The following is a 15,401-nucleotide window of genomic DNA, read 5'->3' as shown; positions in this document are numbered from 1 at the left end:
CATACATTTCTTTCTTGTGTCGTACAAGCAAACATTTACCTTATAATTAGAAACAGAAAGATATTTGACAAAAAGTCAAATAACTGGCCTTGCAAACTTCAGATCCAGCGTAGGAGGTCTCCTAGATAGTTCAGAACCCCTTGATCCCCATGAAAGGGGAGTGGAGAACAAGAAGATTTGAGGGTGGTATTGCTCGCTAAACCAACTTCGGACGAAAAAATCGGACCAATCATCCCATTGATTATCGTATACCACACATGCACAGTGCATCGCAGCCACAAGGCACACAATGTGTACAATCAAGGCCCAATTCGTCGAACAAAGTAGCTATATCTGCCAATGAGGCATAGAGCACATCTCCACAACCAATAAAATGCCAAGAATGAGATAGGGAGAACCCAAACAGCTAGGGACACAAGCGTGTCATAGTAAATCCTAACCGAGCAGAATGAAGGACATAATCATCACACGCTGCGTCTACCTAAGAGCCTTCCCACTGGCCATTGTTAGGCTCACCACACCGCGGGGTGGGCCCACAGGGCACTAGGGTTCAAGAAGCATACAAATCATACCTATTATAACAGTAATCTATCTAACTTTAATATATTTTGACAGTTATAACAGCTTTTCACAACAGTATGATTTGCCAAACAGTGTAATGCACTTTTCACAACAGCTTTAAGCCTTCAGATATAAAGACGACATAAACATCCACAAAACCCAGTGTAAATAGGAAACAATAAGATATTAGCTGAGAAGGTTTAACAGCATTTTCTTCAGAAGTTTGAGATCTTCCAATAATTGTCTGAAATAATATTTTTGGTACTTACTCCATAGGATATGCTGGATAAATTGGTTACATGAAACCGACTATTTGATCGTAGTTTACTCTCTAGCATGATCAGCCTGACAAATATAGGTATATACTATGGCTTGACTAGCCATATACATGGACAACTTGCAAGTTGAAGTTTCGGTTGCATAGGCTGGAACCAAATTACAGCTGAAGCTGATCATGAAGAGACGTGAAGTAGTAACCCTCAGTGACGTTGAAAGAAGTCGACCATCGGTTCATATACGAGGCGTGGAGCATTATAGGCTATCACAAAGTCAGCATGAGCATAGTCGGGCAAGTATTGCACCTCGATGTTATCGGAGTCATGGTTTCTGACCAGTGTCTTCAGGAGGTGCCTGGTGTCAGGGACATCGCCGAGGAAGTCTTGGCCGCCATGCGTCAGGAGCATGGGGACATGGGTCGGAATGGATGAGAGGTTGTACAGCGGAGGGCGTGGTTGCTTGTAATGCTTCATGTTTTCCTTGGCATTGCCGTAGTCATACCTTCTGACCCCTTCGTTCCTGACCACTGGTTGCATGCAAATCGGGATGAGAAAAGTTAACATCGTTCCTGAGCTTTGAACAAGCGAAAACTTAAGCTTCCGATTGTGATTCTTACTCTGCGACAAGTGAATAAGGTTTCTCATAGACGTAGGCTGTGGAGCATGCAGCATGAAGGCACATGTAGTTGATTTATTGAGGCAACAGTCCGGTCCTTCAAGCGTCAGCAAATCACAGTTAGTAGGATACAAGGCCAACTTCAGCTGAATGTAAAATATTGTTTGGAATCTAGAAAAAATTATGAAAGGAAAAACCTGCAAGAGCAGAAAATACATCGTGGCAGTCAATTTTGGGGTCGCCACATACTTTGGCTAGAAGTTCAGCTGCAGTTTTTCTGTCATGTAGCAGCACATTTGTAGCAGTCAATACTTGAGGTTGGAGTCAGCACATTAGGAGTTGTGACTGCTTACCGGAATGGCAAGTCTAAAGCATGTGATTCTTACTTGCCAACATTGATATCACATTGAAATTCATACAGCGACAACCTCGTAGAAAATCTTAAACACGTGCACCTCTACTCATAATCAATAAGTTGCAGCAAGATGCAAAACTACAAGCAGAAACTTGGTAATCAAGCGTACATGCTGCCTTTTGTTCCTACTTAAACAAATTAGCAGTCGTAGTAAAGATACCTACCCAACAGGATTGAACTCGTGAAGACCTATAAAGTGAGCTGCCTGCGGAAGATAAAAAGGAAGAGATAAATCAGTCCCATATAATTTACAAATGTGGCAATTTCCAATAAGCACCAGTAGCCTGAACAGTATTTTACTTCTGCCATGAACATTTTAGCAGCAAGCCGGGTGAGATCGGATCTAGTTCTGCTCAGATAAGCGATTGGGCAGAGCAACACAGCTGATCGAACTAAGTGTAGTAACTTGTGCTCAGAGAAGGCTGCAAGAATAATCAAGGTTCCCTAGAAAGTAAAGCAAAAATTGCTTCAGTACACTTCTCAAGTCCCAAGTGTTAACCTATCAAAAAATTTAAGAGGGGCATCTGAGCTCACCAGTGAGTGACCGATATAGTGGACTTTTTGACGTCCTGTGTGGTGATACACAAACTCAAGCACGGCTGGAAGATCATATTCAGCAATTTGGTCCCACGACCAATCCCAGAAAGCCTAAAAATATTAGTCAATATACTATAGGTGAAAATCTAACGACATATATGAGTTCTTGATTAGGTTTGAGACAAAAACCGGATTTTTTGGGGACAGCGATGTATGTTTGCGGCTGGTATTAGTTCCACGAGTGTTCGCTAGCCAAACATCAAACCCACCGTCTGCCAAAATAAAGCCAAGTGATTGGTCTGGTGTACCCAGTAGCCAAGAAACGCCATCCTGTCAAATCCAGACATTTGATTCAGCTATGCATAAATCTCAGAGGCCCAAGATTTCTCCAACAACGCCCTTACCACAAAAAGCCCGTGGAATAGCAGTATTGGTTGCCTTGTCTTCTCATCCCCGGTTGAGTTATCAGTATCATGGCCATGAGGAATCCTTTTTAAGCTAAGAATATATCCATCTTCAGTTGTGACCTGCCATAGATTTAGACAATATACTTCACAAGAGGGCAGCATTTTATCACGGAAGCATAAATTCGAATGCGAAAATGATCTCTAGGAGTACATTCATAAGAGCTCTAATACCTTGTGATCTTCACATGGATAGCCGTAAGCTTCTGCCTCTGACTTGCACATAGTAAACGGATGCGGAGAAACTGGACATGGTATACCAATATCATCCACTAAACTATTGTTCCTCCATGAGAGAGCTGTGCAGGGGTTAGAGTCAAGCAAAAGCATCAACAAACTCATTAGAAATAAACTCGCAGCCATCGAAATATGTAGAATCATATGTTTCTATTGTTCTGATAGTTTCCGTGAATAGTGAAATTTTCTGCAGGGGTGCAAGGATAGTGTCAACACAAAGTGCAGTCTCTCTTTTCAGAGAACAGTGATGCTTTGCGAGGCTGGTGTACAGGTATAAATACCAGACAAATGGTCTCTTAACAAGACGCCGTTTCTATTCTTCAACACTAATGTAACAAAAATTACCAAAAAGAGTGCTTTGGGTTTCTCTCTCTGTTTGTGGGAAATAGTTCTTGCTCGACAGAAGCATGAACATGCTACATTATTACAGGAGAAAAACTGTGACCTTATTATATCCGAAAGTGTATGATTGCACGAGCATATACTAACTGAGTAAAACAGAAAAATGACTGACGTAAATCAGTCATGCCATCTTGATGATCAGAAATGAAGGCCCTATGGTTCACTTCACACCAAATTTGTGTCTCCAAAGTCCGCCTAACCACTGAGGAAAGGAATGCCTGAGAAGAAAAGGCAACCTTCATTAAGAAGTATCTGGATGCACTTGTATTTAATATATTTATAAGCAGCAAAACATGTGGTTCACGTCAGCTGAGAAGGTGATCCAGATGTCACTCAAATACACCGGATTCATCAGTTCATCAAGAAAAGTACAAGAATGCCATGCTGCTTGTTGCGACAAATTTACCACGTTACACCTTTTAGCGGAAGGGTCAAAAGATCTGGTTGCGCTTATCTGAAATTCTTAAATGATCAGTTCAAACAAATTAGAGAGCCAAAGCAATTCAAAATTTAGCATTATGAAGGAAAGGCTCGTGATTAGTATGCAAATACGAAAGGCACAGGATTACTACGAAGTAGGATGACTGTCTGTGACAAGCAAAAATAACTCAGTTTTATGCTTTTCTAAACTAAAAGCAGAAACTACCGTACAATTGCGGAAGACAAAACTGATGTATAATTTTCTAACCTCAGCAGCAACAAACACACGATTGCGGCAGACATTCCTGGGCATCACAGTCGAGACTATTTCCCTCTTCGCACAAGAGAACATCTATCACCAAGGCCTCGAAAATCAGACCGGACAGCTGATTTCAGGATATCAATGACGTATCGTTCTCACATATTCATCATCTGCAGAGAATGGTCATCACGAGAGCGATTCAGTTTGCTTCTGAGAACAAAGAAGTTCTACTGACAAGCGCGCTTGTGCCCGCAGTCTGCAGAAGCATTTGGCCGAACACATGGCGCGCGTCCGCGTCGGAGTCGAGTAGGACGTCTCGCCAGCTCCCTCCAACTCCAGTATTGCTTCCTGCCCTGCGCGGGAGGCATTCGCCTGTGTGGTGGGTGCCGATTGACGGCTTGCTGCCTGTGCTGTGCTGAGCGCGAGGTCGGCCTTGGTCGCTGATGCCAATGCAGGCGGCAAAAGCCGGGCAGCGCTAAGGTCTCACTTGCTCTCGCGTCTGGCGGCTCCTAAATGGACTGGTCGTGCGGGAGGCCACGGCCAAGTTTCTATTTTTCTTTTTCACGTTTTTTGTTCGATTTTTCTTTTTCCTTACTTTCGTTTATAATTCCAAATATTATAAGTAAATATATTACCAAAAAACTTAACATAAAACATTTGAAAAAACTAACCAAGCATTTAAAAAAAGTAAATGTGTATAAAAAATATTCCTTATGTATATGAAAAAATGTACAATATGTGTGAAACAAGTTGATCATGTATTTAAAAAAAATATTAATCAAGCATTTGAAAAAATGGTTAAAAAGTATTTGAATTTTTTTACTCAAGAATTTGAAGTTAAATGTGTATAGAAAAAATGTCGACCATGTATTAAAAAATGTCAAACTTGTATTTAAAAAATGTTAAATGTGTATAGAAAATATGTTGATAATGTATTAAAAAATGTTATACTTGTATTTAAAAAATATTAATCAAGCATTTGAAATTCTTAAAATCATATAGAAAAATGTTGACCATGTACTAAAAAATGTTAATCTTGTATTTAAAAAATGTTAAACGAGCATTTGAAAAAGGTTTTCAATGTATATAGAAAAAATGTTGACCATGTTTTAAAAACGCTAAACTTGTATTTGAAAAAACGTAATCTAGCATTTGAAAACTGTTAAATTTGTATAGAATTTTTTTGAACAAGTATTCCAATAGAGTTAAAATTGTATTTGAAAACGAATCAAGCATTTAAAAAATGTTAAATGTGCATAGATAAAATGTTGACCCTGTATTAAAAAATATTGATCTTTTATTTGGAAAAGATTAAATGTGCATAGAAAAAATATTGACCATGTATTCAATTATTTTGATATTTTATTTGGAAAATCTTAAACTTGTATTAAAAATGTATTAGATATATATACCAAAAATCTGTATAGAAAAACAGTGAAAACAAAGAGAAAAAACCCGATGAAAACGAGAAAGAAGAAACATAACCAAAGAAAAAGCTGTGAAAACCGAAACAAAAACTAAAGAAACACCTCAAAAATAAGGAAAAAGGGAAACCCAAAGAAAACCAGGAAAAAACACGAGGAAACGAAGAAACAAAAAGAAAACTAGAAAAGAAAACAAGAAATCCAGAAAAACCCAGTGCAAAAAAGAAAAGAAAAATAAAGAAACAAGAAAACCTGAAGAAAAATGATAAAGAAAACACCTGAAGAAAAGAAGAAACAAAAGGAAGAAAAATCTAGTGAAAACCAAGAAATAAATGAAGAAAGACAATGGAAAAACAAAGAAAACCATGAAGAAGCAAAGAAACCGGTAAGAACTGTGTTAAACAATAAGTGAAAAAGAAGAAAACAGACAACCGAGGAAACCGGTAAAAAGAAAGAAAAAAAGAGAGCAAATGAGCGACTGAGTAGCGACAGATCGATCTGATCCATATGCGACAGCAAAATTCCTTCGGGAAAGAGACATCAGTTATTGTATTCCTATAAGCGAGACATAGCTCTCACGTTGTCTCCCCTCTAGCGAGACCGAACTAAATTGGCCGACCCAGTCAAAATTTATTTGCATGTAGCTTCATTACATATATGTTGATTTTTTTATATATATTTCGAATATTTGTCACAAAACAAATTATATTTCGATTTTTATAATTTTTAAAAAATTCCTAAAATATACTCCCTTCATTCTAAAACAAGTGTAATAGTTTTAGTTCATATGTTTTGTAAAAGTTACTTAGTCAATTTTAACAAATATATACCGCACATTATAAAATGTTTATACAATGTAAGGAAATATTCGTGAACTTTAAAAAATGTTTATAGCCTTCAAAAAAATCGTGATATTCCAAAAATCTTCACGTGTTTCAATCATAATGTTAATAATTTTTCCAAAATGTTTATATGATATATTTAAAAAAATCATACTCCCTCCGTTTCTTTATATAAGGTGTATTTGCCTTTTGATAAAAACCCACAATGTAAGGTGCATTTGTTCTAATTCCTCGTAATTCCTCCAGAAAACGGAAAGTATCTCTCCTCTAATTGCATGTATCTCTCCCCGCAGAGAAAAAAAAGAAAATTATCTCTCTCCCGATTCCGTGTATCTCTTTCTTTTCTAGACTGAATGATTTACTTGCCACTAATGCGCGAATTAGACAAGGGTAATTTCAGTCTAAATTGTCTATAATTATGTGCATTGGTCACCGTGCTGAAAATAATACACCTTACATACAGGAATGGAGGGCTTACCATTTAAAAAATTTCATATAATTTTAAAACATGTCAGTGCATTTAACAAAAATATGTTTGTGACATTTAAAAAAATGTTTGTGCAATGTAAATAGGTATTTGTGCAATTAAAAAATCTTTGTAACATCCAAACAATGATTGTGACATTTTGTAAAAATATTCACGCATTTCAAAAATATCTTTGTGACATTTAGAAAATGTGTGTGCGCAATGAAAAATATATTCACATAATTTGGAAAATGCTTCGTACCATTCTAAAGAATGTGTTGACCCTTAAAAAATGTTCATGTATTTCTAAAATATTTTAATGACTTTAAAAAACGTTTGGCAACAATAAAAATGTTCATGTAATTTAAACAATATTTGATACCATTTAAAAGAGTGTGAAATATGAAATATAAATTCAAAGGGTTATCAATAAATACTCATCATGTATTCACAAAATGTTGAAAGTGCATTAAAAAATATTCCGCATGTATACAGAAAAAACAATAACGTGTATTAAAAAATCAAAATTTATTTTGAAAAATGAAAAATATATAGAAAAACAAAATAAAAAACAATAAAAACCATAAAGGAAAACATAGAAAAAAAATAAAATTAGCATGGAACCTTTTTGAAACTGGTGGATGGTTCCACAAACCAACCTTACCAAAACCGCTTGACTAGATTAGCCAACTAAGGCTATGCGACATTGAGTGCCAAAGGCGAGGTGGGCTTGTCTCATAATACGCGAGATATAGCCCCGCGGGTTTGGACTGACACGAACAAGGGCTCAGGGTCAAGCAATATTGGATTTTCAGGAAAATTGTATGAAATGAGCCAAACACAATAACATATTACTGGGTCTAATAGAAAAGCACACAAAAGTCCTACTGAGCAAGCAAATCTTATTACTGGGTCCAATAGTAAAAATATGCTACTGCCCTAGTGGAGCACGCAAATCTTATTGGACGTCTGTTGGCGTCAAAGGGCTACATCGACCCTCACGTGCGACGTGAATTGGGTCAGCCCAATTCAGGTTTCTGCTGGTTTCGTCTGCTCCGTTTGCTGAAGCAAATTTTCATTTTTGTTCTGTTTTTGTTTTCTTTCCGGTTATATGTTTTGGTTCTCCTTCTTTCATTCTGTATTTATTAGATTCTTTTTATTTTTTCTAAATACATGGTAAACAATTTTGTAAGCATGGTGGACATTTTTTAGTACACTTATGCATTTTCATTAAACATGAAAAATACTTTTTAATAGACGTGAAAATTTCAATTCAGAGTAGACCTGTATTAAATACACATGAACATCTTTAATGTAGAGCCAACATTTTTTATCTACCGTGAACAAATTCTAAATATACATTGAACACTTAAAAACATTCTTTTTTGTATTTAAAATTTTATGTATTTATGAAAAAAAAGTAAACCAAAGCGAAACAGATAAGACAAAAAATTACTGCAAGAGGACTCAATCACTACAGAAACAATGTTCGCACACTTATTGGGCTAGTCCCCGGTTGGAGACACTTGTGTGAAGGCTCAACTACTTGACGCCATAGGATCTTCTCAAAAAAAAAAAAAAACTTGACGCCATAGGAGGCGTCGTATAGGAGGTCTCTGTGGGCCAGAAAAGTGACATCAAATCAAACAAAGAGCAAGATGGCACTAAATCCATGTTACTCCTTGGTTCCAAAATATAGTGTACCTTTTATTCTTCAAAGCCCAATGTACAACCTTGACTGCAAATCTCACAAATATAATGCATACACAAGTAGAAAAAAAAGATGACAAAAAAGTACTTTACAAGACAATTAGAACAATTACATTGTTACATGCTAAATTCATATACATTGATAATTATTAGTGGTCAAACTTCTAAGACGTCGACTAGGCGAGCTCGTCCACGCCTATGAGTTTTCGCGTTGAGTACTCGCAAACACTTATCTGCCTTATATTATGGAATAGAGGGAGTAAAAAGAACACAATTTCAAATACATTGTTCCATCATATCATAAATCTTGTTACTTTTACTATAATTTAGTTTCTATGGTTCTTACTACGCCATCTCTTGATTTTAGTAAACATTTATGTTCTATTTGGTTTAGATCCCAGTGGAAGCATGTCATAAGAAAATCCCCAGTGTAAATGTTTTTATTTGTCCTTATTAAAAGCTTGAAATGTTTTTTCTGTTATCATGTAAGAGCATCTACAACCACAAAACACCAAATTCGGACCCTTAAACGCCCGCGGACTACGTGTCATTGGGCATTGACCGGGCACACCTCATTTGTCTGCTCCCACATCTACGTCCCTCTTATTCGAACCCCCAAATCCATGCAAAGCATACAACACTATGTAGATAAACACAACGGACACGCTTAAATCTGATACAGCCTCATCATAGTTCATCGCTGGACAAAAAGGATCAAAGTTCATCGCCGCCAGTGCAAATTCATACTACAAATGACTAAAAACATAGATAAAATGGAGAAGGGTGGAGGAAATCACCATTTCCTCGCCTGCCCCTTCCCCTTGTGGTCGCTTTTGCGGCTGTGCCCCTCCGTGTAGGAATAAATTTGATGAATAGGAAATTCCTTATAATAAGTATCCTACTGAAAGGATCGAGATGGACTTAGAGGGGGGGTGAATAGGTACAATTACAAATTTTAATTATTACTTAGCAATTTTAGGCAATAATGCGGAATATGAAAGTGAGCCTAACAATTGCAAGTATGATGCTAAGAGCTAAGCAAGGTAAACAAGTAACACAAATATGTGAGTAAGCAAGCACAATATGATATAAGTAGGTGCTAAGAGACAAGTAACCACAAGTAGAGAGTTAGGGTTAGGAATAACCGCAACTCCGAGAGACGAGGATGTATGCCGATGTTCACTTCCTTGGAGGGAAGCTACGTCACCGTTTAGATAGGTGGATGTTACCACGAAGGCACACCAACGCCACAAAGGCTCACCCTATTCTCTCTTTGAGACAACATCACAAAGGCGTTTCTCAACCACAATGGTAGACCTTGGGGTGGTCTCCAAACCCTCACAAACTTTCCGGGGGTAATCACAATGATCGATTCCTCACCAAAAGACTCCTACCGCCTAGGAGTCTCCAACCTCCAAGAGTAATAAGATCCGAGGGGAAAAAGCTTAAGACTTGCTCAAATCACGATTTGCTTCGGTCACAAGAAGGAGAGGGAGAAGATCTTTCTTTTGATTGGAACAACTCTTTCAAACTCGGGATCTAGGATTTCGTGGATGAGCAAGAGAGAGGGAGCACAGGTGTTCTTGGGGCGTGTTGGAGTGGAGTGTTCAGCCTTATCTCGAAGAGGTAAGGAGCTATTTATACCCACAATAGAATAGAGCCGTTTTGAGCAGAGGTTGACTTGCCCGGATGATCTGGAGGACCATCCGGATGATCTGGTCACAAGCCCGGATGCTCCGGCTAAAGACTCAGATGAAAGTGGTAGCAGCAGAGCTGCGTGGCGGCTGGACAGTTCGGAGGACAGCCCAGATGATCTGGTCACAAGCCCGGATGATCCGGATGAACGACCGGACGATCCGGCTTCATCCACCAAACTTTTGTGATGGAAGAGGCGATATTATCCGGACGATCCGGGACAAGGTCCGGATGATCCGGCTACAATCAGTGTCAAACGATGCTCCCTGGATGCATTATCCGGACGATCCGGATCCAGCACCGGATGATCCGGGGACAATCCCAGATGATCCGGGACCAAGTCCGGATGATCGGGCTATGGGGTCAGCTTGTGGAGAGAATGAAGAGAAAGAGTGGTAGGTTTTGGCTAAGGGGTTTTGCTAGGGATTTTGGTCTTTTGTGAAAACTACTTGTGAGGTAGATTGTGAGCAAGCCTTGAACCTACACCTTGGATCCCCTCTTAATAGTGCGTGATCCCTATTACTCAAGAAATATATAAAAGAGCATGATGCCTCATCTTTGTTTGCTCCTTTCCTCATTGATTATTTGCTTGAGTAATATCTCATATGATGTGACCATGATGCACATTAAAAAAAGCAGAGGACTGATGACCCGTGTATATACTTAGCAAACAAGGTTAGTCCCCTATATGTAAATTTTTTTCCCTGCAAAAAAAAAGATTGCACTTTCACCTACTCAATGCTAGAAGAGTTTGATAACTTTGTTGTTAAGCATCTCCCACGAAGCATTGTAGATTTCAAAGGGAAAGTATAAGGCACATCTTCATTTCAACTTGTAGTTCGTACTATAACTTGATATTGCACTATTTTATAGTAACATATCCTTATTCTTTCATATTTTTTGGAATATTTTGGATTTTCTTTTATTAAAATTTAAATTTAAGGCACCATATTACGTATGTTAACAAATTATTGGCCAAAAGTTCTCCAAATTTATTCTCAATTGACAGTACCACATTAAATTATTTAGGTCCAAATTTCACATTTTTCTTAGTCCATTTGCTACTTTTAAACCGTTAGTACATTTTATTATGCTAGTAGTTCATGCCTTGATAGACCTAAGCTTCATACACACCCCTATACTATTGTCACGACAATTTTCATGATCAAACCAAAGGTGAAAGCAACACACATTTTGTTTAGAAATCAAATTCTTTATAAAGAAGCGAACTACTTGCTCATTTGTGCACCGACTACTAGAATAAATCGGTATGGATTCAATCACTAGCGCTGGAGGGTAGGGTGGTAAGGAGAAGCGAGGAGGTTGTTGCCATCACTGGATTTAGTGAAGTCACTGTGAGCGGGAGCGAGCGCTGGAGATGTAGTGTGGTATATGACAGTGGTGGCAACACGTGCAATTGCAGGTAGGCATAGGTTGTCATTGTTAGAGTGGGAGTGTGCGCTAGAGCGGGAGTTGGTGTAAAAGCGGAGTATATACCCGACGGGGGTGAGTTGGCGTGGGTAGGCGTAGGTCATCGCCTTCAGAGCAGGATGGATCTTGAAGGAATGGAGCACCTTCATGACGAATAGTGTGAAGAGAACCATAGCCATGTGAGATGAGAGCTTGGTCTCATGACTCCATATATGTGCAGCCAGCGATAGATCTTAGTTCAATTAGAAAGGGGGGGGCAGCCCCCTCCCCCAAGACAAGTCTTAGACAAATGTGCGAAGGAGAAAACATAGAGGGGTTAGGTCCAAGATTATTTTTAGTGTTGTCTCCCTAGATGTCCACATTTTTTATTTGCCCCCCCCCCCCAGAAATTCTTGCCAGGCTCCGCCATGGGCTGCACTCTCATATTTTTTTAATAAAGCATGACAATATAATTGCAAGCATCATAAAGAAAAACTATCATGACCACAACTAAACAAGAGACCAACTAAGACCAGCTTTTATTGTACCCCAACATTTATAATTAGAAAAATGACTGAAATTATCAGACTAAATGATCAGAAGATATCTTAGGTACCTAATATGAGATAATCAAGTACACAACGATCATATTATCATAGAATTTGTTGGGATCACGTTATATGAAAAACACATCCACAATTCTACAAGATTGATACAAGTCGCATCAAATAGTTCATATTTCACCTAAGGTGCGCAAAAGCCTCATAAAGTCACCCTGAGTATTAAATAATAATAAAAAGCATTGTGATAGTCATGATGACATATAGTTGAAATTAATTCCACTCGCCACCAGTCATACGGATGACAACAAGCCATACAATTTGTTTGTCCTTAATAAGGCACACCTTGGTTTGGTTTTTTTCATCGAAGGATGGATTTTATTAGATCAAAATAAAGCATCAGGAGGATACAAACACCATGAGCACACACTCAACCTCTGCATAGTTAAGATGCACAAGTCCATCACCAAGGCGTGCACACAAAAAGCACGCCGGCAAAAGTCATATAAGACCAAAGCTATGAGCATATAAGGAAAAAGGAAGATTCCCAAACTGATCAGTTTCGCGATCGACAAACTAGAACAATGACCATGTCCACACCAACCATCTCATGACACCACACGGACGGCTAGGTTATTCAACAACAACATCTTTAGGATAGGAGCGACCCTCAAATGCCGCCATCGCCGGATCCAACCACCTAGGGCTAGAATCTAGGTTTTCAACCGGAAGAAACCAGTCCGAGCATATCCGAGAAATGCCTTAACTAGGTCACGACATAAAAACATTGACATTGCTAGGCATAACGAACTAGGGTCGGACCTAGGCTTTCACCTCGGAGCTCGAGATGGGCTGCTCGATTAGCACCACTATCAACATCACTCATGTGTTGGCGCCACCAATTTTTGTGATCCTAGCAGCTACATGTGATGTGTGATCACCACTGCACAACCATCCCCCTTTGTCAAAATTGTCGTCCATAGTTTGCATCTCGATGCCGAAATCAACTAGCGGATTTGGAAAGGAACTCGCATGAAGACCTTTCAATTGCCACCCAAATCCGCAACAAGGCTATCACCACAGGCCGGAGTGGTCATCTCAATGAGTGAATCCAGGTGATGGCTCAGCCACTTCGACAACCCCACCCAAAACCATATGGATCAGGTGACGGGTATCATCGCACGATGACGATAACAATCACCACCCCCAAGCCCAACCAACATCGATGATTGGATCTAGTCGATGATTGGTTAGACCAATCGGCCCGTGCCTTGCTCCGCCTGAGAGAAGTACAATAATGGGCTTATAGCCAGATTAGATGGCACTTTTGCCTATGTGGAGGAAAAAGACATGGAAAATGGTGAAAGTGGGCACTAATGCAAGAGACTAGATATATGCGTACTCCTAGGCAAATGTAATAAATATGAAGAAAGAGATAGAGAGAAAGTGAAAAAAAGTAGTACTTTTATAGCTAACCTGGTTGTATGAGTGGCTACAAATGGTGACTATATATAAAATGACAACATTATATAGTCAGCAGTTGGCTATACTATTAACCATGCTCTGAGCAGCATTACCACAAGGCAAGGTGCCCAGAACAATACACGGAGGAGAGTTGCACCACTAGCATGCTGTCATTCACCAGAAAGCATGCCCCATTGACGCAATTGACGCGGCCACGTCCACGATGATAGCATTGTTCTAAACTCTTGGAAAAACTTCATCTCAATCAAGTGGTGGTCGGAGGTGTGTCAACCGAATGGCATTCATTCGACGCAAAGCGATGACGTCCCTGCTCACACTTGTCTTTTGGGAAATCTGGAATAAGTGCAGTGCTCGTGCCTTTCGTAATACCTTGTCCATACATGCTTTTGTATCGCTAAGATCAAGCTCGAAGCCTCCAATTGAGGCTTAGCCGGCGCTAAAAATTTGCGATCCTTGATGCCGCGAGTGAGACATTGCGTCGCGATCGAAGACCTCATCAATACACCAAACGAAATTAAGTTTAGTTTTCTGATCATTATTCTGAGACGAACATTCATTCGAACTGGCCTTGGTAGTTCGCACCCATATTCACTGTGCGATGGCTTTTGAGCAACCTAGTGGTACCAATACATCTTTACAGTATTACTCTCTTTGTTTCTAAATGTAAGTCTTTTTAAAGATTTCAATATGGACTACATATGGAGCAAAATAAATGAATCTACATTCTAAAATACGTCTATATATATATACATATATATCCGTTGTAGTTCATATTAAAATCTCTAGAAAAAGGAAATAATTTATTTATGGACCCTAGTAGCCGGGGAGCATTCCTCAGAGGAGGCACCAGCGAACTAATCGTTGCCCAGTGGGGGGTCGGTCGAGTGAGCGAATTCGTTTGTTGGAAAGAGCCCTCCGAGCGACCCCCCTCCCTCTCGTATATAAACTTTCTACTCTCGTACCCTGCCTCAATTGGACCAAAATAAGGATACTTTGGACCTGACATAGAAAAATTACTCACAAAAAGTTTGCCATTGATATAAACAAATAAAAATGCTATTGAGTTCAAAAGAGGATCAGATACAAAAAAAATGCCTGGAACAAAGATGAAATTTCCATGCCTTAAGAATACAACTTCTTTTTTTGCCTTAAGAATACAACCAACCAAATAGTGGGGGTATATTTAAACACAAATTTGCCATATCTAAAATTAGAAAAAAATATCTTATGCACAAAAAAAGGTGGATGTGATGTTTGTATCTAAATAATTCCATACAAAAAATAAACTGACCATGATATGCTAAAAAGTGCCATGTCCTTACTAACAAAAAATGTCATGCTCTACAAAATAAATAGAAAACATGCTCCATATAAAAACTGCCGTGCTCTTTAAAATAAAAAATGCCATGCTCTTTAAAAATAGAAGTGACATGCTCTTTGTAATTAGAACACCCATACTCTTTAAAATAAAAGTGGCATGCTCTTTATAATGAAAATGCCATGCTCTACAAAAAATGCCATGCTCTTTAAAGTAAAAATACCATGCTCTTTAAAAAATTGAATGGTGCAAAAAAATGCTATGCTACAAAATAAACTACCATTGCCTAACTAAATATAATT

General features: G+C 38.7%; 1 protein-coding gene across 2 annotated transcripts; it reads right to left on the bottom strand.

Annotated features, from left to right (window-relative positions):
* Window positions 1-770: 770 nt before the first annotated feature.
* On the bottom strand, window positions 771-4,704 carry LOC109757479 (triacylglycerol lipase 2). 2 transcript variants are annotated; one of them, XM_045230770.2, is made up of 10 exons: window positions 3,914-4,000; window positions 3,043-3,725; window positions 2,809-2,931; window positions 2,594-2,734; window positions 2,402-2,515; window positions 2,168-2,311; window positions 2,032-2,072; window positions 1,650-1,729; window positions 1,454-1,549; window positions 771-1,363 (listed from the first exon to the last, which is right to left on the bottom strand). In XM_045230770.2, exons 2-10 carry the CDS (start codon window positions 3,247-3,249, stop codon window positions 1,041-1,043), a joined length of 1,269 nt encoding a protein of 422 aa, XP_045086705.1. In that variant the 5' UTR covers window positions 3,250-3,725; window positions 3,914-4,000; the 3' UTR covers window positions 771-1,040. The 2 variants fall into 2 exon arrangements, with proteins under 2 accessions (XP_045086705.1, XP_020171890.1); XM_020316301.4 differs by having other exon boundaries at window positions 3,043-4,704.
* Window positions 4,705-15,401: the final 10,697 nt, after the last annotated feature.

This window comes from Aegilops tauschii, chromosome 7, assembly GCF_002575655.3.
Source record: "Aegilops tauschii subsp. strangulata cultivar AL8/78 chromosome 7, Aet v6.0, whole genome shotgun sequence".
NCBI classification, from domain to species: Eukaryota; Viridiplantae; Streptophyta; class Magnoliopsida; order Poales; family Poaceae; genus Aegilops; species Aegilops tauschii.
This window is presented reverse-complemented; position numbering and strand designations above follow the sequence as displayed.

Bases quoted from the DNA above. Each gene is read 5' to 3' on its own strand.
- LOC109757479 (XM_020316301.4), bottom strand. From the start codon at position 3,249: ATGATTCTACATATTTCGATGGCTGCGAGTTTATTTCTAATGAGTTTG. The intron at 2,073-2,167 runs GTAAAATACTGT...TATCTTCCGCAG, and splicing joins CTAAAATGTTCATGGCAGAA to GCAGCTCACTTTATAGGTCT. The intron at 1,364-1,453 runs GTAAGAATCACA...GCATGCAACCAG, and splicing joins CCTTATTCACTTGTCGCAGA to TGGTCAGGAACGAAGGGGTC.